This window comes from Hypanus sabinus, chromosome 5 (assembly GCF_030144855.1).
Source record: "Hypanus sabinus isolate sHypSab1 chromosome 5, sHypSab1.hap1, whole genome shotgun sequence".
NCBI classification, from domain to species: Eukaryota; Metazoa; Chordata; class Chondrichthyes; order Myliobatiformes; family Dasyatidae; genus Hypanus; species Hypanus sabinus.
The window spans coordinates 37,481,698-37,507,175 of NC_082710.1; the positions used below are offsets into that span (position 1 = coordinate 37,481,698).

The 25,478-nt window shown below is 37.7% G+C and overlaps 1 protein-coding gene across 2 annotated transcripts in view; it reads left to right on the forward strand.

The window, feature by feature from the left end:
• Positions 1 to 25,478, forward strand: part of vps13a (vacuolar protein sorting 13 homolog A) — a 361,176-nt gene that overhangs the window by 314,075 nt on the left and 21,623 nt on the right. Inside the window, exons 65-69 of one of the 2 annotated variants that reach the window (XM_059969760.1) lie at positions 723 to 886; positions 3,679 to 3,724; positions 3,807 to 3,930; positions 8,610 to 8,724; positions 9,174 to 16,110. In XM_059969760.1, the coding sequence (XP_059825743.1) occupies positions 723 to 886; positions 3,679 to 3,724; positions 3,807 to 3,930; positions 8,610 to 8,724; positions 9,174 to 9,203 (479 nt within the window). In that variant the 3' untranslated portion in view covers positions 9,204 to 16,110. Of the gene's footprint in view, positions 1 to 722; positions 887 to 3,678; positions 3,725 to 3,806; positions 3,931 to 8,609; positions 8,725 to 9,173; positions 16,111 to 25,478 lie in introns of those variants that run through there. The other variant, XM_059969759.1, reaches the window with a different exon arrangement.

Sequence of the window (25,478 nt, forward strand, 5' to 3'; positions counted from 1 at the left end):
GTTAATGGGAACAGTTATAAACTTATTAAACTTATTTGTCTTTGTAATATACTATAATAGCATGACTGAGGCCTGCTCAGTAGTCTAAACTATACAACTAGAATTGGGAAAACAACCAAAATAATGACAGGCAGAAAATGCGACATTTGAAAAACACTTGACAGAAAGAGTCAGCCTGTGAAAAATGCTAAGTTTGATATTGATACTGGAATTGCTTAGATAAGGTGTTGTTCCACAAGCTTGCATTGGCCTTGTTGTTAACAGTGCAGGAGGCCACAAGCAAAAAGATCAGAGTGGAAGTGGAATATTAAAGTGGCAAGCAACAGTAAGCTTGGGATCATTCCTTCAGACTGGACATACCTGCTTCACAAAGCATTTACCCAATTTGCATTTTGCTTCTCCACTGCCAAAGGCATTGAATGCAACCAACTTCCTTGCAAAAAAAGGATATTAAATACCAATATTCCAACAACATCCACTGTCCACGTGAATAGGATTAAAACAAACGTCCCACCACTTTATCAAAAGCAATTGCTTTAAAAAAATCTTTTATTTGTTAAGTTGGAGATCCATTTTTGGCTCTTGAGATTTAGAACCTTTGAACCTCAATTTGGAAACATTTGATTTCTTACATTTTGGTTTAATGGAAGATTTGCCTAAAGAGAGAAATTTCAAAAATATTGAAGAAGTTTTCTTATACTAATTTTAAATTCTCCCTGCAGGTGGTATTGCAGGTGCTGCATCTAGGATAACTGGCGCAATGGCAAAAGGTGTAGCTGCTATAACGATGGATGAAGAATACCAGCAGAGACGTAGGGAGGCCATGAATAAGCAGCCAAGTGGAATTAAAGAAGGAATTACACGTGGAGGAAAAGGCTTAGTATCGGTAACATTTGCTGAAATAATTTTTCTAACAGTGAATACCTAACCTGGGCAAAAGGCTGTTTATTCTCTCAAACTCAATTCTACAAGTCCATAAAGTAAAACTTTTCCTTGCCCCATGTCCTTTAGTACTTCATTTTCAGATATAAGACAATTCTTTTAAACCTCTTCTGCACTTTCAGTGTATTGGTCTTTAAGTATAATGCCCGGCCTTGACTTATATCATGTTCCAATTCCTTACCCCCAAACCAGCAGGGATAGTTTGTCCTAATTTACCTGTTAGCTCCTTCAAATATTTCAAATTGTAATCAAGGTATTGCTAAATATTTCCTATTCTAGGGAATACAGACTAGTTTGTACAATCTGCACTTGTAATTTCATTTTTTGGTTTAGATGTATTCTTCTGAAAAATGGGGAATGTGTACAAGGAAACAAATTATACCTATCCACGTATGTAAAATAGATAATTCACTCCCAAGTATATTAAAGCCTTTCAGTTAGATCAGGATTGATCTATATCTTTACTCCATTATTTTCTTGGTAACTTTAAATATAATATGTTACATAAAACCTGTCAATTTCCTTATTTTGGGGTGTAAATTTGTAGATTTGTTGCTAGGGTTTTGTAAATAATTACTTCTGTTATCATTCCTCAATCAGTAAGCTATGATTTTAGGGTTGACTCTATTCTTGTTCCATACTTGCCTTTCGAGTCAATTGTTTCTCTCTCTTTCTCCCTCTCTCTCTCTCTACCCATTAAAATCATTAATCACTTCATACATTCAGTTATATTTCCTACCCGCTTGATTATATAACTTCTCCACAGAAAGTACAAACCTTATCAATGTACCCTGTTCTCATATTTTAATGATTATTATTCTCGTGCATTAATCCTACAGTGACTATAATGCCATAATAAGCCCCCTACAACTGCAATGTGCAGATTTTAAGATTACTCTAAATGAAGTTTTGTTTTTATTTCAGCACTCTTGAAACAAAAGGTAATAAATAGTCCATTAGTTTAATTATTGTTCTGATCCATAAGTAGGTTTTCATTGTTTGGTTCCTTAAATATCTGTACTCTTTCATCAGCTTTAGTTTCTTTTCATTATAAATGTAGGGAAGTTGTCTCTTATGCCCCCCTATACAACTTCATATGTTTTATTCACTCATTTAATGTTGGTATTCCTTTCCAGTTTTCTTCTCCCATCTATACTGTATCTATACCACCAAATGAAGAACTTAATAAATTTGTTTGAAATACAATAGTTTGTTCTCCTCAACTCTTCCAGACAGTAAATTCCAGATTCCTGCTAATCTCAGGATATTGCTTTCCTCTAATTCTTCTGCCAATTGACTTAAATATATGGCCTTTAGTTGTCAATTTCTCCACCAAAATAAATGGGTTCATAATTTGATAACAAGCTATCCCTGTCCAGCAGTTCTCTACTTGTTCATATGATTCTCTGATAATATCCTCATAAATTATCTCTAAGTATCATGGTTATTTCTGTGATATAGCTAGCTCTCACCTAACTTAATGTTATTTGAAGATGGCTCCTCACCTTTTGATAAGTTAGTTGTCCCAATCCTTATTTTACCAGTCGCCTCAGTTGTAACTTAATTTTAATCATTTGATGATTAGTTGTTTGATCCAGTCCTACAGACGGTAAAAAAAAATGAACCAGTTATTGACTATCTGATTTCTAGTTTGCTTTGCCTCCTTTCAAACTCTGTAAATGCAAATTCTTGAAACCCATAATTTGATTTCATCTACAGTGTAGCTCAGGTGCTAGTTTTGTCCTGATGTGATGTTGTTTAAGAGGCATGATTCTATGTACAGTATGTGTTTAACTAGTTGACAACAATTAATATTAAACAACCAGTTAGTCAGATTAGGAAGGGTGTGCTTACCTGGTGACACTGTGACTCATACCAAGATGCAGTATGTCTATGTTTAGTCTTATTCTTTTTTGAGAAATTTTGTATAATTAAATAGGTTGTTAGACCAGTTTAACAGGGAAGGTAGGAGTCAGTCACATTGGATAGAAGAATAAGATGGCTTAAATAGATGTCTGTACAGGAGAGCAAGTTTCTTCATTTATTTTATCATTGTCAGGTGTTTTACAAACCAAAAGTTTGAAAATGTTCTGCAAATGTTCAGTGGTTTCATTTAAAGTATATTCATTGAATTAATATTATTCCATACTTCTGAATTCTTAATTCTTCCATACTCTAAAGATAAGGATTTTCTTTGTTTTAAGACTAGTATTATTTGTAAGATGTCACATCAGAACATCGACTCAAACAGTGAAATGTGTCGTTTTTTTTGACCAGCATAGTCCAAAGATTATGCTGGGGGCAGCTTGCAATTGTTGCCACACTTCCAGTACCGGCATAGCATGCCCATTACTCACTAACCCTAATCACATGTCTTAGAATGTGAAAGGAAACTGGAGCACCTGAAGGAAGCGCACAAAGTCATGGGGAAAGCATACAAACTCCTTATAGACAGTAACAGGAATAAAATCCTGATCAGTGATCGCTGGTGCTGTAAAGCGATTGTACTAACTGCTGTGCTACTGTACAACCCATTTCCCAAATAACACTAGCAATGTGAGCAGTTAATTGGACCACATAGATACTTACAGTTCTGTTTCTTTTGACTGTTAGTTACTTTACATACAGTAGTTCAAATTGGTGGTTTTCATCTGTGCTTTAGTATAACGCTGTAATATTCACAATGGGAAGTATGTTCAAAATGGACTGAGCAATTTTTTTCATATATCTTATTAGGGTTTTGTCAGTGGAATCACTGGAATAGTGACAAAGCCAATCAAAGGTAAAAAGCAAAATTCTGTGTTAACTTCAACTTAAAGTATTGGTATTCATAGTAAAATGAAATTGTAAATTTAATTTTGTAGGTGCACAGAAGGAAGGTGCAACTGGTTTTTTTAAGGGAATTGGCAAAGGCCTGGTTGGAGCAGTGGCAAGACCGGCTGGAGGCATTATAGACTTGGCCAGCAGCACTTTTCAAGGGATAAAAAGGTAAAGTATTTCCTAAACTTATGTGTATGGCTCTGCTTTAAAAGACTTTTAGACAGTTGCATTTTCTACATTTCCAAAACTATAGTAAAGTTTTGTATTTTTTTCTGTGTTTGAGAATAAATATGTTATATTTATGTTCTCTTACTTCTCAAAGAGAAAACAGGATGGAATTGGATTTTGTCTTTACCTTTATTCCTGAAAGACAACAGGGCAATTATCATATGGCTTTCCCCCACTGAAGTAGTTTATAGTTCATTTACTGAAATTAGATTAGATTGATTCAACTTTGTTGTCATTGTGCCGAGTACAGATACAAAGCCAATGAAATGAAGTTAGCACCTAACCAGAAATGCAAATAGTGTTATTTACAAAATAACTGCGAATAAAAAGTAAGTGCTACAGCACACAAATATAAAAGTACTGAAACAGTACAGTATGGGTGTAATACTGCTTAGCGCTGTGATGTGAGTTTCAGCAGGGTCACAGCCTCAGAGAAGAATCTTCCTGTGCCTGCTGGTGCAGGAGTGCAGCCTCCTGTAGCGCCTACCTGGTGGGAGGAGTGTAAAAAGTCCATGGTTAGGGTGAGATGCATCCTTGATAATGCTTTTCGCCCTGCCCAGGCAGCATTTATGGTAGACGTTCTCAATGGTGGGCAATTGGGTGCTGATAATCCGCTGGGCAGTTTTCATCACACACATGAAATAGTTTAAAAGTGAATGACTCAATATCCATTCAGACCATAGCAGGGAACAGTTGTACCTCTGCAGTACTAAGGTTGTGGACATCTCAATTAAACTGAATGGATAATAAGAAGCAGATTGAATCAACTGGAATGTGATAATATGAGAGGAAATTTCCAAATGAACCTTTATATTTTTATTAATCTTATGGCATCATTCTTTGTGAGTTGAGTTGTGAATCTGACTGCAATGATTTTTTTTGGCATTTGTAATGAGTGAGTGAAACCATTTCTTTTTTTTTATTCCTCGCCTGGGTCTGATAGTTGTACATCATTCTTTCTCCCCCTTTTACTAATTCAGCCTCAAAGTGTTTATTCATTGCTTATTCTTTTAAAATTCTTTTCATTTCTAGTTATCTTTTGTGTTCTAATGAAAACTACTTTTCCCCAAATATATTTGTATATTCCATACAAATTCTTTATTGAAGTTTGGTGAATGTTTCTGCCATTACTGTTACTTACTTTCAACAATAGAACATGCAAAGCTTCACCAGGCAGTGACAATGTTCCTTAACTGATTTCTTAAGATAGTTCTTCATGTTCAAATGCTCATCAGAGTTAGGTGTTGAGTAGGCATCTTAAACTACTGCAGTCCTTGTCATGGTCCTCGATAATAGTTCCTTACTGCAGTTGGATAGGAAGTTTTAGTATTTAGACCCAATCCTGATGAGGAAATGCAGTGTTTCCAAGTCAGGCATGTATTATAATGGTAACAGTAAAATGAAAAGGTTGACATTTGAAATTATTTGTTTCACCTGTCCTTCATGGTAGCAAAGTTTGTTTAGCAAATGCTGTCAGTGAAGCCTTAGCATGTTTCAGAAATGTGCTTGGCTACTGTTTGCCCTGTTTAGTTTGCAGAGTGAATGCTGAGTGTGGGATTGTAAACCAATTAAGTTCAGTTTTCTTTTTGATTGTGTCAACTGCAACTGTTGACAATTAACTAACTCCAAAACCATCCAGATACTGAATATGATATATTTAAATAATTTGGGGCAACAAGGTGGCATAGCGCTATTACATTGCACTAGTGCCAGCTATCTGGTTAAGTTCGAACACTGTCTGTAAGAAGTTTGTACATTCTCCTCCTAACCTTGTAGGTTTCTTCCCTTGTTCCAAAGATTTGATAGTTAGTAGGTTAATTGGTCAAATGGGTATAATTGGGTGGCGCTGGCTCATTGGGCTAGAAGGGCCTGTCTCCATGCTGTGTCTCTAAATTTTTTTTAAATCTGGCTTATTAATTAAATTTGCATCTTCAATTTACTGTTAAAGATCTCAGAGTTACTGACTTCATTTCTGTATGTGTATTTCTAAAATGTATTTGTTGTTAATTTTTCCGCTCCTTAATTATTCCTATCATTCCTTTAAATTTTTTAAACACTAAGTGTGTTTTGTTGATAGTTGCTCTTGTATGTAAGATCAAATTTGGCACTGAGTCATCTGCAAGTCCCTTTACTTGTGGCTTTTTTTTTTGGTGAGTTTGCAGAGCTACAAAGAAATCAGCCATGAAAGAATGCATGCAGGAGACAATTTAATACCTTCTCAAAACCACACAATTTGAGAACTGATCCTGATCATTTTTCACATGACTGACAGATGACCTCTCTTAGGAAAAATTCCAAAGTCATTTGGAATTTAGTCATTTTGGAACAAAGGATTACATTTCTAGTTTATCTACCTTAAAGTGCAGTCGGAAAATAAATGACTACTAAAAAATGAAACTGATGAAGTCATTTGCAGTACATGTTCATTCTATTGTTTGGGAACTCGAATGCTTTTAACCAATGTTTTTAATGACCAGTAACAAATATTGAAAATAGAAACATTTGTCACAAACATTGATAGTACCTTATATATTTAAAAAAATGTTTTCTCTTATGAGGTTCTTCCAATTTGGTTTGCTTAGCCTGCAACTACTAAGTGGTGTCCAGCAGTGGAGATGCAGCCAAGTAAAATGGAAAATGAATAAGCTGCAACTGTATATATTAGAACATTATGAGCAACTCTAGTGCTTGAAGGGCTGGCTGGAGGCTGAAGTTTCAGTATATTAGAGAGTAAGAACTATGGTTTAGGATAACTGGTTGTGGGAAGTATGCATGGGAGAATTGCTAAAATCTTGAAAACAGATGGCAGTTTTATGATCTACAGTGCCAGTGGGAAAGTACAAATGGTCTGTATACCTACTTTTGATAGAATATTCAGCTGCAGACCCATTTCAATGCAGCAGGTTAACTCCCCTTCTCTTTGTTCCTCCCTGATGAGGAGAGCATTCTTTGAAGGTGGCAGATGCTTTCTCTTCATAATTCCAGCAGCTATAGTGTTCGGTATCTCTTGATTATCACTTTGGTTTCCTTCATATCTTACCCTTGTTCATCTGTCAATTTATGTCTTCAGCCAAATCAGCTGCAATTAATAAACCTTTGTCAACCTCCCTTCAGCATCACCATGTATCTCATTCAGTGTCCTTTTATCAGACCTTCCAAACTCATTTCGCTCTTGCTCATCTGTAACTTGAAAATGTTTGATTTCTTACTACATCCAGTGTTACATACCCCATGGGTATCTTGTGACTGTCTTAAGAGCATGATGTAATGGTCTTGTGATGGTGGGGTGATGTAATTTCCCACCAGTGTGAGGTCATATGATGTAATTTTCCCACCAGTGAGAGGTTATGTGATGTAATTTTCCCACCAGTGAGAGGTCATGTGATGGCCTGTTTCAACAGGTATAAAACAGGAAAGCCTTGCTATGACACAGGTCGGTTCATTGTTTAATTCGTCAGTGACTCCATTATGCTACATATTCGTCTCATGACACAGTTTTGTTTTAAAGTGCAGTTTTACTTTCTATCTTTATAGAAAGTAGGTCATTCTCAAAGGTTATTGCTGGCAGTTTCACCACAATGCTGCCAGTTTACTCCAGTCAGAGAGTGAAGAATTTATTGAAGTGCGGGAACCCGAAGGATCGAGTTAAGATGGTGGTGTTGGCAGTAATACAGGGTCGACCTTATTGAATCCTCGTTTAGAGAGATAGTAACCTGCATCTGAGATAATCCCTACTATAAGAGCAGAAAGGATTGGGCACAGCGTTATTCGCTAAGGAGAAGGTCAGTTCTTTAAGCCGTTTTTATTTCCTTTGTCATAAATCCTTCAGGCAAGGCATATTTCGGCTGGGATCAGCAGTAACGTCATGTCGTCAAGGAATTCAGTACTTCAGGAAAGTCTCCCCTAGTTGACTGTGCAAATCATTAGGACTTTTGCATTTATCGCTTTAAGAACTGTTCAAGTTGCCGTATAGTAGTTAACTTCCAGTTAAGTTAGTCGTTTGTTTACTTTTCATTTGTTGTTGAGCTGAGTTTAAATAAACGTTTAATTTGTTTATTAAAAAAACCCATCTCAATGCTATATTCATTGTTGCCGTATCAAAACACTAGTGAAAGATCATTGACTTGAAAAATTAACTTGCTCTCCTTAGATGCAGCCTGGTCTGCTGATTTTCTTTTTCAGCATTTTCTGGTTTGGTCTACTATAGAGTGTCTTTTAAAAGCTAGAGCACCGACATAATTACTTCAGGAATGGATTGGCAGGTGTGTAGTACTGCAAAGATACCAAATGGAACTTTGTAGACAGTCATTTGTAGCAGCATTAGGAACTGCAAATTGCACCGATTTTTTTTTTTAAGGGTCATGACTGAATCTAATGTCCAGATTGAACTAGCATGAATTAGTAAGTGTTAACTGTGAAATTCATGATCAATGTTTTCTACTTAGGTGGAAAACAATTTTTAGGAATTAATTTTGTTAGTGCACTTACTTTACATGAAAACACTTAACACTATTGACTTCTAAATATCAATTAAACATAAAGATGTTGCTGGTCATTTTAGTTCAAGCTGAGAATTTATTTTACAGATTTTTAATTTGTATGTATTTTCAATATCATAGTGCAACAGAATCATCAGAAGAAGTTGAGAGCCTCCGACCACCTCGATTTATTCATGAAGATGGAGTAATTCGTCCATACAGGCTGAGAGAAGCAGATGGCATGCAGATCCTTCAGGTAACTAATTTTAAATACTTGGCCTATAATTACTGTGCAAGAGTATTTTTAATACTGAAAATAAAATGACATTGAATTTCTAAATTCTATTTACATGCACTGAAAAACATTCTTGTATGTTTCAGGACGATTTGATGTTTATAAAATCTGTGCTTTGTATAACTAATATATTGGTGGCTAAATGTTTTGTCCTCATATATTTATCCAAAAAAGCACACAAAAACTACAGAAAAACTAACTAGTTATTTTACTTCTTTTCCTCTTTACCATGCTTGCAGAAAGGAAAAGCGTGCAAAGAATGGAATAGGTTGACAATGACCATACTGATGATTAATGTGATCAAATTGCTGTATACCATCTATGCATGTATTCATAACAGTCCAGTTGTCTACAGCCATAACCATTAGAAGTCCTGTTAGTATTTTTATTTTTTATGGTTTTATTTTTAGTTGAAAAGATGCATTCTGGAAAACTCATAGGGATGGACAGCGTGCCTGTATTCTAGAACATTTCCAACTAAAATGCATGCAAGTTACACAAATCAAAGAAGGCTGAGAAGAGAATATTGCAGAAAATATTCCTAGTGTAGGACATTATTTTGTTCTCTTAGTACTGGTTTGCTTCCACATTTGCAGGTTTAATTTAGCTGATGTTCCTGTCTTCTATTGCTGTTTTTAATTTATTAAGTGTTGTAGTTTGTATTTAAAAGAACTTCAGGTAATTGTACAATTGTGAAGGTGCTGTAATAAAACCTTTGTCCAATTTCTATAGCTCTATTCATGTCACTTATCATACTGCTTCAATATTTCCTGTTAACTTTAATCTTGTTGCTTTTTAATTCATAATAGTACTGCATTTAATAAAACAAAATGTGCAAAAATGGTTTTACAGTTTCTACTTAGGCTGTATGAAGTTATGAATCTGTAACACCTTACCTACTCCAATATTGTACACTTCATTACAAATTCATTAATTCAATGTAAACATGGCATGTTTTAAAATTTTGACTATCTTTAACCTAGGATTATATGAGGTGTGCAGTGGTAAGGAAGCCAATCTTAAATAATAATTCTGAGATAAGTGCTTTTTCCAAAGATCTATGCATTGAGGTAGCTGCTCTCCTAATTTTTGCTGCCTGATTTTATTTCAATTACTTTAGCCTTCTCATGAATTGTAGAAGTAGCCTTATATTGTGTGAAATGATCAGAAGAGACTCATTAACAGCACTGCAGAGCTAAAGATGATGTCCCAGTCCATCGATTAAAACATTATATTCTTTCTTTTAAAAAAAAATGAAAGAATTGCCCAAAGGCTTTTAAGAAGGAAATCTAATAAGGAACCCTTATATTTCTTCACTGATATTTTAAGCAAGTTAGTTCTCATTATGGTAATTAATAGTTAATATGTTACGCATCTTAATACTAATAAGCATGGTGGTTGTACAAATGTTACCATATAAATGCTACTAAATAATTGCAGGATTTTACTTTGTGTTAATAGAAAGCACATTAGTACTTTCAAGAGTTTTTGATGTACCATATACCCAAAAAGAGAAAAAAACTAAAAATTAAATGAACATATTATAGAACTTAAAACAGTAGAACACTGTACAGGCCCTGCAGCTCAGGCTGTGTCAGCTTTTTAGCCTTATCGTTATCCTTGCAGATTGGAATTTGTTGGTCAGGAAATCACAGGTCCAATTGCCAAAGCAGGTGAACTGTGAAAAGAGTTTGCTTTGAATTATGAGATGGAAGGCTGAGCTGTAGTGATTTAAAAAGGAATCTGATATATGTGACTTTGTTATCCAGATGTCCCTGAAATGATTGCAGAGCTAGGAAGAGGCATTTGCTGTGGACCTGTTTCATTTGTTGGTGAATGCATCAAGGTTGCCTAGGAGCTGGAGTTGATGTGTGCCATGGCCAGTCTCTTGAAGCATTTCCTTGATGGTGAATGTCAGAGCTGCAGATGACAACAAGGCAGGTTAATATAGAAACATAGAAAACCTACAGCACAATACAGGCCCTTTGGCCCACAAGGTTGTGCCGAACATGTCCGTACCCTAGAAATTACTAGGCTTACCTATAGCCTTCTATTTTTCTAAGCTCCATGTACCTATCCAAAAGTCTCTTTAAAAACCCTATCGTATCCGCTCCACCACCTTTGCCGACAGCCCATTCCACGCACTCACCACTCTCTGAGTAAAAAAACTTACCCCTGACATCTCCTCTGTACCTACTCCCCAGCACCTTAAACCTGTGTCCTCTTGTGGCAACCATTTCAGCCCTGGGAAAAAGCTTCTGACTATCCACACGATCAATGCCTCTCAACATCTTATACATCTCTATCAGGTCACCTCTCATCCTCTGTTGCTCCAAGGAGAAAAGGCTGAGTTCACTCTACTTGTTTTCATAAGGCATGCTCCCCAATCCAAGCAACATCCTTGTAAATCTCTTCTGCACCCTTTCTATGGCTTCCATATCCTTCCTGTCGTGAGGCGACCCAAACTGAACACAGTACTCCAAGTGGGTCTGAAGAGGGTCCTATATAGCTGCAACATTACTACTTGGCTCCTAAATTCAATTCCATGATTGATGAAGGCCACTACACCATACGCCTTCTTAACCACTGAGTCAAACTGCGCAGCTGCTTTGAGCGTCCTATGGACTCGGACTTCAAGATCCCTCTGATCCTCCACTCTGCCGAGAGTCTTACCATTAATACTATATTCTGCCATCATATTTGACCTACCAAACTGAACCACCTCACACTCATCTGGGTTTAACTCCATCTGCCATTTCTCAGCCCAGCTTTGTATCCTATCAATGTCCGCTGTAACCTCTGACAGCCCTCCACACTATCCACAGTACCTCCAACCTTAGTGTCATCAGCAAACTTACTAACGCATCCCTCCACTTCCTCAACCAGGTCATTTATAAAACTCACGAAGAGTAAGGGTCCCAGAACAGATCCCTGAGGCACTCCACTGGTGACCAACCTCCATGCAGAATATGACCCATCTACAACCACTCTTTGCCATCTGTGGTCAAGCCAGTTCTCGTTCCACAAAGCAATGTCCCCTTGGATCCCATGCCTCTTTACTTTCACAATAAGCCTTGCATGGGGTACCTTATCAAATGCCTTGCTGAAATCCATATACACTACATCTACTGCTCTACCTTCATCAATGTGTTTAGTCACATCCTCAAAAAATTCAAGCAGGCTCGTAAGGCACGACCTGCCCTTGACAAAGCCATGCTGACTATTCCTAATCATATTATACATCTTCAACTGTTCATAAATCCTGCCTATCTGGATCTTCTCCATCAACTTACCAACCACTGAGGTAAGACTCAATGGTCTATAATTTCCTGATCTATCTCTACTCCCTTTCTTGAATAAAGGAACAACATTCGCAACCCTCCATTCCTCTGGAACCTTTCTTATCCCTATTGATGATGCAATGATCATCGCCAGAGGCTCAGCAATCTCCTCCATGGCCTCCCATAGTAGCCTGGGGTACATCTTGTCCAGTCCCGGTGACTTATCCAACTTGATGCATTCTAAAATCTCCAGCACATCCTCTTTCTTAATATCTACATGCTCAAGCTTTTCAATCTGCTGCAAGTCATCACTATTATCACCAAAAGCCTTTTCCATAGTGAATATTGAAGTATTCATTGAGTTACCTCTGCTATTTCCTCCAGTTCCATACACACTTCCCCACTGTCACATTTGATAGGTACTATTCTTTCATGTCTTATCTTCCTATTCTACACATACTTGTAGAATGCCTTGGGGTTTTCCTTAAACCTGCCCGCCAAGGCCTTCTCACGGCCCATTCTAGCTCTCCTAATTTCCTTCTTAAGATCCTTCCTGTTAGCCTTATAATCTTGTAGATCGCTAACGTTACCCAGCACTTTGAACCTTTTGTAAGCTTTTCTTTTCTCCTTGACCAGATTTATTACAGCCCTTGTACACCACGGTTCCTGCACCCTACCATAACTTCCCTGTCTGATTGGAACGTACCTATGCAGAACTTTACACAAATATTCCCTGCACATTTGTCACATTTCTTCCGTATTTTTCCTTGCTAACATCTGTTTCCAATTTAAGCTTCCAATTTCCTGTCTGATAGCCTCATGATTCCCCTTACTCCAATTAAATGCTTTTCTAACTTGTCTGTTCCTATCTCTCTCCAATGCTATGGTAAAGGAGATAGAATTATGATCACTATCTCCAAAATGCTCTTTCACTGAGAGATCTGACACATGACCAGGTTCACTTACCAAAACCATATCAAGTACAGCCTCTCCTCTTTAGGTTTATCTATATATTGTGTCAAGAAACCTTCCTGAACACACCTAACAAATTCCACCCTATCTAAACCCCTTGCTCTGGGGAGATGCCAATCTATATTTGGGAAATTAATATCTCCCATCACGACAACTCTGTTATTATTACACCTTTCCAGGATCTGTTTCTCTTGATATCCCTGTTACTATTGGGCGGCCTATATAAAAAAAACACCCAGTAAAGTTATTGACCCCTTCCTGTTCCTAATCTCCACCCACAGAGATTCCGTAGACAATCCCTCCATGACGTCCACCTTTTCTGCAGCCGTGACACTATCTCTGATCAACAGTGCCACTCCCCCACCTCTTTTGTCTCCCTCCCTGTCCTTTCTGAAACATCTAAAACCTGGCGCTTGAAGTAACCATTCCTGTCCCTGAACCATCCAACACATCATAACTCCAAGTACTGATCCACGCTCTAAGCTCATCCGCTTTGTTCACCACACTCCTTGCATTAAAATAGAGTGTGTCCCTTCTCTATCACTTGCCTACCATCCCTCACATGCTATCTCCTATCTTTCTCTATTTGAGAGCCAGACGCCTCTTCCCCAGTCTCTTCAGTTTGGCACCCAGGAACATTTCTATCAAATACAAACCTTTGATTTCTGTCCACACAAGCAGTCGTTGCATGACCTTTATCCTCCTCCACCTCACTATCTGCTCTAACACTCTGGTTCTCCTCCCCCTGTAAGTCTAAGTCCCCTGAATCAGCACTAGCTAACCTACCCGCAAGGATGTTAGTCTCTTTCTAGTTCAGGTGCAAACCGTCCCGTCGGGACAGGTCCCTCCTTTCCTGGAAAAAGCCCAATTGTCCAGAAATATGAAGCCCTCCCTCCTGCACCATCTCCTTAGTCACATATTTAGCTGCATTATCTTCCTATTTCTAGCCCCACTAGCACGTGGCACGGGGAGCAATCCTGAGATTGCATCCCTGGAGGTCCTGTCCTTTAACTTTGCACCTAACTCCCTAAACTCTTTTTGCAGGACCTCCTCCTCCTTCCTATCCATGTCATTGGTCCCTACATGGACCACGACATCTGGCTGCTCACCCTCCATCCTGAGAATACCAAGAACTCGATCCGAGATATTGCTGACCCTGGCACCAGGGAGGCAACAGACCATCCAGAATTCTCGATCTCTCCCACAAAACCTCTTACCTGCCCCCCCAACTATCGAATCCCCTATCACTACTGCTCTCCTCTTTTCCCTCCTTCCTTTCTGAGCTGAGGGTCCAGTCTCAGTGCCAGAGATGCTACCACTACAACTTGTCCCTGGTAGGTCGTCCCCACCAACAATATCCAAAATGGTATACTTATTATTGATGGGAACAGCCACAGGGGTGCTCTGCTCTTTCTGTCTATTCCCTTTCCCTCTCCTGACAGTCACCCAGTTACCTGCCTCCTGACTTTTAGGTGACTATCTCCCTGAAACTCTTGTCTATTTCTGTCTCTGCCTCACGAATGATCCAAAGTTCATTCAGCTCCAGTTCCAGTTCCCTAACTCGGTTTGTCAGGAGCTGCAGCTGGATGCACTTTTTACAGGTGTAGTCATCAGGGACAATTGTGCTGTTCCTGACTTCCCACATCCTGCATACAGAGCACTCGACTGCCCTAACTGCTCCCTCCATTACCTATTCCTGTTAATTAAATTAATTAAAGGAACTTACCCGGCCTTACCTCACTTGGAACAAGCTCGTCCTCAGCCTCTCGAGCCAAAGCCTCAAAGCTCCACTCCTACCCTGAGCTATTCACACCACTCCTCTTCAGTTACCCATCCTTTTATTTATCCCTGCCAATTACCTCACAAGCTCTTTGCTCCTCTTCTTCCTGCTGCAACAGTTTCTCAATCACACTGTCCTGAGTACCTGCTGCGCATGCCTTTTTAAAGCACTAAATATAGCTATTAATAAACTATATGGTACATGCCATTGTAAGTTAAAACATACAAAACCCAAGTTGTCAAATCCATAAGAAAACCCTAATTCAGTCCCTGTTGGAGTATTGTGTTAATTCTTAGACACTGCACATAAGAAGGAAATTAAGATTTTGTGGAAGGTACAATACAGATTAGTGGTATAGTTCTGGGATTAAGGGATTGGTTATTTAGAAAGTCTATAAAATTCAGACTTTTTAGGGGGAAAAAAGTTGATGGCTTTTTTTTGTTGCATGTGTCAGAGGGTCGTGAGCAAGTAAACAGATTTTCTGTGGCTAAAAGAACAGAGCACAGATTTTAGATGTTTAGCAAAAATATGATGAAAATTATTTTACATAATGGGTAGTTATAGTTTGTAAAACTCTGCTTTATAGAATGCTACATGCAGTTTTAATATAGAATTTAGAAGAAATTATTTAAACGTAAGGGAGAAAAAAGATGATAAAAATTGCTTTTTGATTTTAAAGAAATGTTCAGGGCGAGATTGGGTATTGTAATAGAAGTGAAAACATGTTGATTGTATGATTTTTTTCTGGATTTTAAAATATGCTTTTTATTGGACTTTGAGACTTGCTTGAATGTTAAGCACTTGCAGCTTCTCTTTGGTTTACTTGAATGAGGATATTTCAGGGTATGGAACCTGGGAATTAGCCAGAGGGTAGTGAATCTGGAATTTATTCCTACAGATGACTATGGAGGCCAAGTCATTAGTTATATTTAAAACAGAGATTGATAGGTTCTTGATTAGTAATAGTGTCAAAGGTTATGGAAAAAGCCAGTAGAATGGGGTTGAAAGGGATAACATATCAGCTATGATTGAATGGTGGAGCAGACTTGATGGACCAAATGGCCTGCTCTGCTCCTATGTCATATAGTCTTGTGTGGAATAGTGGAATCGCTGTATCGAGTTTGCTCTATTAAAGGGCTGGAGACAAAAACTACTTCCTGTTCTGTACCAGAGTGCAATTCCATAATGAAAATTAAAACAGTTATTTTTAACAATTGTGAACAGTTTTAAAAGTACATTACTAAATGTTCCTCAGCAATGAAATTCAAAAAAAGAGTTTTGGCCTTTTTCTTAAAATTCTGTCTCTTTTTGTTCTTCCTGGGTATTAAGCTGATTATCAATACTTTATTGGTATTCATTTATTATCGTTTTGAATTGAATAAATGTAGTTGAATTGATTCTTCAGTTTGGAATATTGAAATATTATTTCAAACAATTGTTGACATTCTTTTATTACTTTGGGCTGTATTTTTACAATGTTTAGAATGATAATGATGCCATTTGATTGAAGAATTTTTTTTGTTGTAAATAGATTCCCATTATGAGTTTACTGATTCAGTTCACACAGTTGGAAAATGGATGTTAGAGTAATTAGTTGATCAAAGAGATTTTTGATAATGGTGATTCTCTATTCCATAGAGATCACATGCTCACAAAACAACATCTTACGAAAAGCTTACCAATGGCATGTGTGTCAGTAATGGTGTCTTTAGTTCTTGTACCTGTGTGCCTTGTTTCAGCTCATGCATGCGATCATTTCCAGTTGTGTTCTGGGCTAGGTTAGGGCCGCAGCATGGAAGGAGGCCCTTTTGGCCGATTTTGCCCGATTTTGCCCCTGTCCATAAAGGTACCATTGAAGCAAGTCCTATTTGCCACCTTTGACCTATCTCCCTCTAAACCTTATCTATTTATTAGTTTCAAGGAAACTTGATGAAATATAATGTATTATTTACTATCATTTATAATAAATATTTTGACAGATATTATTTGTAGGCACTAATGTTAAAAAGTACTTCAAAACTTTTTCATTGCATTCAATAATTATCAGAAACATCTGAATTTTTTAAAGTTCAGTTATGCCACAATCAACTTACTTTTAGTTAATATAGTTGTGTTTATCAACTAAGTTTTAAAGTTTTTTGTCGTTAAAAAGTTACCACTGAAATGCATACTACATTACAGAGTGTCTTCCAAACTCTATCTACAGTGACATGCAAATGTAATTTTAAGTTTTTGTTTATATCATCAGGCCTGTTATTAGATAAGGGAATAGGGAGTTAGTTTTGTAAGCTTGTTTATGAAACATCTTCATCAAGGTGCTAATGCTATAATTATTGATAATGGGTAATTCAGTTTATTGATAATATTTTGAATAAAATAAAGTTGCATTAAGAGATAACATCCTCAAGATAATACAGTAGATGTAATTGTTTTTTAATTGTCATCAGTGAATTATAATTATGATCAGTAAACTATAAAATCAACCTACTGTTAAAGTATGAGAGTATAAATTGGGTTGAGAGTACCATAAGGATGGGGTAGTTGAGGTAGTGCTGCACAAGAGAGTTGCATTAACATAGATGCTAATCTATGGTTCTTTGCATCGTTCCTGTACAGGTAAATTTTAAATGCCATGGTGTTACAATGACTTAGGAAATTCTTCCATTTTAATAATTGGAAATATTATATTTTAAGTGCTCATCTATTTTGTTGATGTTCACAGATTTTGCTATTCAGGAATACTTTTGTTACAAACACAATACTGAATTGACCTATAAAGCATTTTACATATAATCAATGCATTTCAATGATAGTTCTGGTAAGAGTTAATACATTTAGTGAATTCATATCTGGTAAACCTTGTTTTTAATATTCTTGAAGGATTATCACAAAATATTTTGTTTATAGTGATTTAAACAATGATTTGCATTGTTCTTCACCTCTCACATTAACTCACTGGTGAAGCATGATTGAAGTAGGAATGAATGGCAAAGATTATGTATCACTTCAATCTATTGCTTTCTTTCAATATTTGAGAATAATAATTGTTTTGGGAAAGAATGCAAATTTTAAAAAACATTCAATTTTAAAGTAAAACTTTAATTGAATTTTTGTGGTCAAACTGAAAGATTGCTTCTGGAAATCAGGATCAGGCTTACAAGGGGTGACTGATAAGTTCATGCCCTAAGGTAGGAGTCAATTTTAGAAAACCTAGCACATTTATTTTTCAACATAGTCCCTTCCTACATTTACACACTTAATCCAGCGGTCATGGAGCATACGGATCTTGGACCTTCAGAATGTGTCCACAAATGTGTGATTGATATCATGCATCAAGTTTGTGACCTAGGGTAGAAGGAGGTGATTTATACAGCTCTCGTTACATGTACATGCAGGTCAACTCTTTGAGTGATTATGCAGAAAGTTTGAAGGTAACGCATCTCCTTCTACCTTAAACCATGAACTTATCAATCACCCCGATGAGTTATTAACTTCAAACTTTCTGTAAGTGTAGGAAGGGACTATGTTGAAAAATAAATGTGTTAGGTTTTCTAAAATTGACTCTTTCTACCTTAGGCCACGAACTTATCAATCACTCCTCGTAATATGTAATAAAATTTGTTGTCTTTGTAGCAGCAGTACAATGTAATATATAATATACAAATGAATTGCAGTAAATATATAATTTATTAAAAGTATATATTTAATTTATTTACTTCAATATATATATATTTTAATTTATTTAAATAAGTAGTGCTAAAATAGAAATTAAAGAAGTAGTGTTCATGAGCTCCATGTCCACTTGGAAAACAAATAGCAGAGGGGAAGAAGTTGTTGTTGAAGGTGTGGCTTCAGGCTTCTATACCTCCTCCTTCATGACTTGGATGATGAGGGTCCTTATTGATGGAAGCTGACTTTTTGAGGTATCGCTCCTTGAAGGTGTCTTGGATACTGCGGAGGCTAGTGCCCGTGATAGAGCTAACGAAGATGACAACTCTCCGCAGCTTATTTTGATCCTATGCAGTAGCATCCCTACCCCCTTACCAGATGATGATGTATCCAATTAGAATGCTCTCCATGGTTATCTGTAGAAATAATGAAAGTGCCTTTGGTGGCATACTAAACCTCTTTAAATAGCTAGTGAAATATAGCTGCTGTCATAGCTTCTTTGTAGCTGCATCATTATGTTTCATCCATGTTAAATTCTAAGAGATATTGACACCCAGGAACATGAAATTGCTCACTCTTTCCACTTCTAGTCCTTCTGAGGAATGGTATGCGTTCTCTCATCAGAATCGGGTTTATTATCACTGATTTAGTTTAGGAAATCTGTTGTTTCATGGCATAAGTACATTGCAAGATATAAAAATTACTGTAAGGTATAAATAAGTAGTACAACATTGAAATAACAATGTAGTGTTTGTGGGCTGTTCAAAAATCCAATTTTTGCAAATACACAGTGGCCATTTTATTAGGTACGCCTGTACTTCTCATTAATGCAAATATCTTATCAGCCAATCATGCAGCAGCAACTCACTGTATAAAAACATACAGACGTGGTCTAGAGGTCTTCTCCACAAATGTTGCCTGACCAGAGTACTTCCATAATTTTCTGGTGAGTTCAGCATCAGGTTTATTGGGTTAGAATTTTGTGCTGATAAGGAAAAAAGTGAAAACTGTTACCAACATCTGCCCAGACGTGCCAACAGATGTGGGATTTTTGCCCTTTAGTGCAGAAATGCACAAGCCCTAAATGTTGTGCCTAAACTGATCTTCATTGCTAAGCCTCAAAGTCCTACTGTGAAAGGTGCTGTTCCATAAGAACCCCACCACTTAGTTCAGTGTTCCCCAACCACCAGGCCACGGACCGGTACCGGGCCGCAAAGCATGTGCTACCAGGCCGTGAGGTAACAATCTGATTTAGCAATATGAGACGATATGAGTCAGCTGCACCTTTCCTTGTTCCCTGTCATGCCCACTGTTGAACGCAGTGGTCATACGCGAGGTCATTAAGCATGCGAAGTCATTACCCACACAAGGTTATCAGTCGCCTAAATGCAGTGATACCCTAGCACCAGGGATCACTGGTTGGCCCCCAGTAACCAGCCACCTTGTACGGCTGGCGAGAAGTGCTGTTGCTACTGGCCTGGAGCACGGACAGATGGGTGCTGCCTCTAAACCTGTTTACCATACTGAATGTTCATGGGGAACCCGGTGTTAAAATATTCACAGACGACCTAATTCGGGCTCAGGGTTTCGTAAGTAGCAGAGCAGCTACCTCACTGTGATCTACTGAAAGTCATCCCTCGAGGCAAACTTTTGTTGGCCCATAGGTCCTACCTACCTACAAGGAGGGTGGGCGCACACTCTGTCGCACTCCTTGCTAGGTCGCTTGCTCACTCTCCAGACTGCAACCACCACGGCCCTGGTACGGGGACCTCCGGCCCTTACCTTCTCTCACTGGTGTGTTGCACACGAGGAAAATATGCGTTGTGTGTTTAATATCCAAACGTTACTATGTGGAATTTGCCATTGGTGTTTTGAGTTTCTGAAAACAATTTTTAGTTTAAAAGATTTTATTTAGTGTGTTTTTTTTATATTTTAGTTTCAATTCTGCGAAGTTTCTCAATAAACACACAAAAAATGCTGGAGAATCTCAGCAGGCCATGCAACATCTATGGAAAAGAGTACAGATGATATTTTGGACTGAGATCCTTCAGCAAGACTCAACCCAAAATGTTGACTGTACTTTTTTTCCATAGATGTTGCCTGGCCTGCTGAGTTCTTCCAGCATTTTGTTCGTGTTGCTTGGATTTCCAGTGTGTGCAGATTTTCCAAAGTTTCTCAATAGCTTGCTATGTATAATAACATCAGAAATGTTCAATATTCACCATGCACAACTGGACAAAGGTATTAGCTTAGCTGGCTACTCGGATTCCCCTCTTCCCCCACTGAAACTGTAGTTTCAGGTGATGCTTGCTCTGGCAATCTGTTCCTCTTCACCTTCATCTCCAGTTTTGAAATCCAATGCAGGAACAGGACATCCTGGTGTGGCAAAGAATCTTGTCACAATGCTTGAATTGTTATTTTTACAGTGAGGCATTCATTGGTGTGAGATTTGCTGTGATGCTGTGCTCAGATCTTGAGTCTTAGGTAAACCATGCAACAACTATTCTAGAATTCTCTTCCATCTGGGCATCATGTGCTCCTGTCTTCATTTTGTTTTCTTTATCAGGTGAACTTGAAAGGTCTTTTCTCTGATGCTCAACTTTTTTATTCTGACTGACAAGAATGTGGAATGTCCTGAGTCACAATTATTCTTTTTGCTTTGTCTATGGAATATTTTTGGGAGCTTCTGGTCTTGTCAAAAAAAACCTAAACCTTGACCACCACAATGGCTCTCTGCAACTTGGCCTAAGGTAGCTGATGTTATAGAAGAGTGGAGTTTCAAAGAGTTGTCTGCCATGGGTTTTGGAGGTGTTCCTTTTGTCCAAGCAGTCATCCTGTGCCTGTGCCGCCTGTGACCTTTGAAACGTGATGCGAGATAAAGATGTCATTGCTACTTCCAAAGTACCAGGCGTATGCACTCAGTAGCCACTTTGTTCAATACAGGAGTGTATGTAACAGAGTGGCCACAGGAGTGGAACTCACTGTGGTCTTCTGCTGCTGTAGCCTATCCACTTCAAGGTTCAATGTGTTGTATGTTCAGAGATGCTCTCCTGCTTTGAACTGTTGTAACGCGTAGTTACCTGTATTACTATCGCCTTCCTGTCAGCTTGAACCAGTCTGGCTATTATCCTCTGACCTCTCTCATAATCACATTGTTTTTGCCCACAGATCTGCTGCTCATTGGATGTTACTTGTTTTTTTTATATACCATTCTCTGTAAACTCTAGACTTGTGTGTGAAAATCCCAGAAGATCAGCAATTTTTGAGATAATCAAATCACCCCGACTGGCACTGACAATCATGCCACAGTCAAATTATTTCTTTCCCATTCTATCTTGACCATGTTTGTATGTTTTTATGCATTAAGTTCCTGCCATTAGATTAGATATTTGCATTAACAAGCTAGTGTACCTAATAAAGTAGCCATTGCTTGTAGGCCTTTGTAACAGCAGGCTATACCCCAAAGGCCACGTCCTTTAACCTTGGTGTAACTTGCAAGTACTCAGTGGGACATCCTTTCTGAGTCATGTAATGAACCTTTCTCCTGAAACTGACTGAGAAGTGTGGACAAATTGAATTAATTCACTTGGCCGTCCGTCTTGCATGATATTGATTACCACTATTTCAGATTCTGTTTGAGCCTGAGTAAATTATATGGTAATACCATAAGACATAGGAGAAGAATTAAGCCATTTAGCCCATCATATCTGTTCTGTCATTCAGTCATGACTAATTTATTTTCATTCTCAATCCCGTTTTCCCGTATTGTCTTTGTAACCTTTGATGCTCTTAGTAATCAAGAACTTACCAAAGACTTGGCCTTCATAATTTACTGCTCTCTTGTCCTAGTCTCTCCCACTATTGGAAACATCCTCTCTGCTTCCACTTTATGTAGGGCTATTAATATTTGGTACGTTTCAATGAGATCACCCTCATTCTTCTAAACTTCAGCCCAAAGCTATCTAACACTCCTTATATGTAAACACGGTTCATTCCTGCAATCATTCTTGTAAACCTCCTTTGGACCCTCTCCAATCCTTTTCTTAGGTGTGGGGCTCAAAACTACTCAAAATACTTCAACTTAATCTGATCATTGCCATATAACACAGCACTACATCCTTGTTTTTATATTCTAGTCCTTTTGAAATGAATGTCAACATTGCATTAGCCTTTCTTACCAATAGACTCAACCTGAAAATTAGGACTGCCAAGCCTCTTTGCACCTTTGATTTTTGAATTTTCTCCCCACTTAGAAAATAACTTGCGCCTTTATTCCTTCTACCAAAATAGATGACCATACACTTCCCTACACTGTATCCCATCTGCCACTTCTTTGCCCATTCTCCCAATCTGTCTAAGTCCTTCTGCAGTCTCCCTGCTTCCTCAGTGCTACCTGCCCTTCCACCTATCTTTGTATTATCCGCAGACTTTGCTACAAAGCCATCCGTTAAGTCATCCAAATCATTAATGTATAAAATGAAAAGGACCAACCATTGCAGAACACCACTAGATATGAGCAGCCAACCAGAATAGGCTGCCTTTATTCCCATTCTTTACCTTGTGCCTGTCAGCCAATTTTTCTGTCAATGCTAGAATCCTTCCTGTAATACCATGGATGCATGTGGTGTTTAACCTTGATAATTTTCTGCTAATGGACTTGCTCGTCTTGATTTTTTTTTGGGAGGTATCAAGATTAAAGATACTGGTATACATTGTTTAATTTAACAAAATATATGAAAACACTTTATTCTTTAAAATTAAGAAATCAGCTTGACCACCAGGTGTTTTAAAATGTTAATGAGTAAGTGTGAAATTGTACAGTGGAAATTTAAGAAGGAGCAGCAATAGGGAAATTTGTATGAAAACCAGTAACAGTGTTTATTTTGCCAGTTGTGCATTCATATTCTCCTTGTCACACTTATCTTTGCTGTTACAATATTCTATGTCACCAGGAAGTCTGGAAGTTTTGTTAATATATTTGGACAAAGTTGCCCACTTTAATTCAACTAGTGCATAACTACATATTTTTCAAAATCATTTTCCTTGACCTAAAAATTCTTGAGATTGCAACATGAAATTTAAAAGTTTTCGTATTCTAAAATGTGTGTATTACAAAAAAAACTTGAATATTTAGTAAAAGTCAAATAATAAATTGCTTCTGGAAAAAAAAATTGTAGCATTTAGTTCAATAATGTGTGAAAGAGTTTAGTACCCAAGGGGAAAAGAGGAGGGTGCTATTATCTTTCTAAACAGCTAATATTGAAAACAAAATATTGTGCACTACAAACGGCACTGAGTTTGAAAAGCACCATTAAAATATTTAAAGGAATGAGCCCATCCTCATCCAAAATTCCAAAACTTGAATGGGCCAAATTCTTCAATACTGAGTTGAGCAAGCACAGGCTTGTTTTCCCTGTTGTTCTGATTTTTTTTAAATCAATTTGTTCAAATTAGCAAACTAGGCTAATCTTAGATCAACTTTTAAAGTGTGTTCTGCTTTTTTTAAGATTACTCAGTTATGACACAACGAAAATTCTGGATGTAATCTTTAGTAACCAGTGTTCCATAGTTTCAATAAATTCTTCGCAATTCAAGGTTAGGAAGAAGAAAATCGGCCACTATGTGTGTGCCTACTTAAACTTCCCATCCAAAGAGCTTTGCCAGAGTATGTAAGTAGACACCAGATGTGTCTAGATTAGATTGAACTGGGATTTCTTCCATGTAAACAGCTTGCTCACTGTGAGTAAGAAGATACAGCAACTGGTGGACCCATCGCCATCTGTGCCACCATTTTCAGGAAGGAACAAAATAAAGCTACGGCCAAAGAAATAAGGATATTATATGTTTTTAACAAGTTGTAGAATTTTATTCTTTTAAAATGCACTATACAGGACTTGAGTAAAAGTGCTTCATGGTAAGCTGGAATGTGCACAGAACAAGGACTACATCTTCGATTGTAAAATAAACGTAATGCAATTAGATACATAGGCCTACATGTGCTCCCACTTGGTAGGAATTGTGGAGATATTGTTAACAGCTAAATGGGGAAAATAATCAGAGGAGTCAGCTAATTATGGTATTTTACCAGGAGGTTGGGGGAGACAAAACTGATGTGGGGCATTGGTACATGTGAATGTTGAATAGAGAGATGTTTGGGGGATGGGAAAAAGTCCCAAGAGGAGGAACAAGAATATCAAAAATGACAAAAGAGGGTTCAAGGGAAAGCTTGACCATAGAGCATATCTGCATAAAGTGGTGTTGCAGGAAAGCAGCATCCACTATCAAGAACCCTAACCATCCAAACCATTCTCTATTCCATCAGGAAGGTGTCTCAGGACCCACATCACCAGGTTCAGAAACAATTACTACTCCCCTCTCCCCCCCCCCCCCCAACCATTAGGCTGTTGAGCCAAAGGGAATAACTTCATTAGCCTTATCACTGAACTGTTCCTACAACCTATAGACTCACTTCCAAGGACTCTTCATCTCATATTCTCAATATTTATTATTTTTCTTCTGTATTTGCACAATTTGCTGTCTTTTGCACATTGGCTGTTTCTCTGTCCTGTTTGGTGCAGTCTGTCATTAATTCTAATGTGTTACTTGGATTTACTGTGCATGTCCATAAGAAAATGTATCAGTGTTTATGGTGACAAATATGTGCTTTGATAATATACTTAATTTGAACTTTTGAAACTGGGAAGGAATTCAAAGAACCAAGAAAAAATTATTTGGGAGTACCAGAGAATAGATTATTGCAAAGGATAGACTGGGCTTTAAGAGTTGGTTTGGATTGCTCCAAGAAAGGTAAAGCAGGAATTGACCTTGAAAGTTATATTAGAGAATCTTCACTGGTAGGTTTCACGGCAGTTCCCCGTTTCAGGTTGGGTGCTTTCATGCAACTGGATTATGATGTGTCACAGTATTCAAGGCCATTGCTATTAGTGTATTGCACTTCTGTGGTATAAAATTACGTATGTGACTATTTTTATGCTTTGCATGTTTTATGCAGG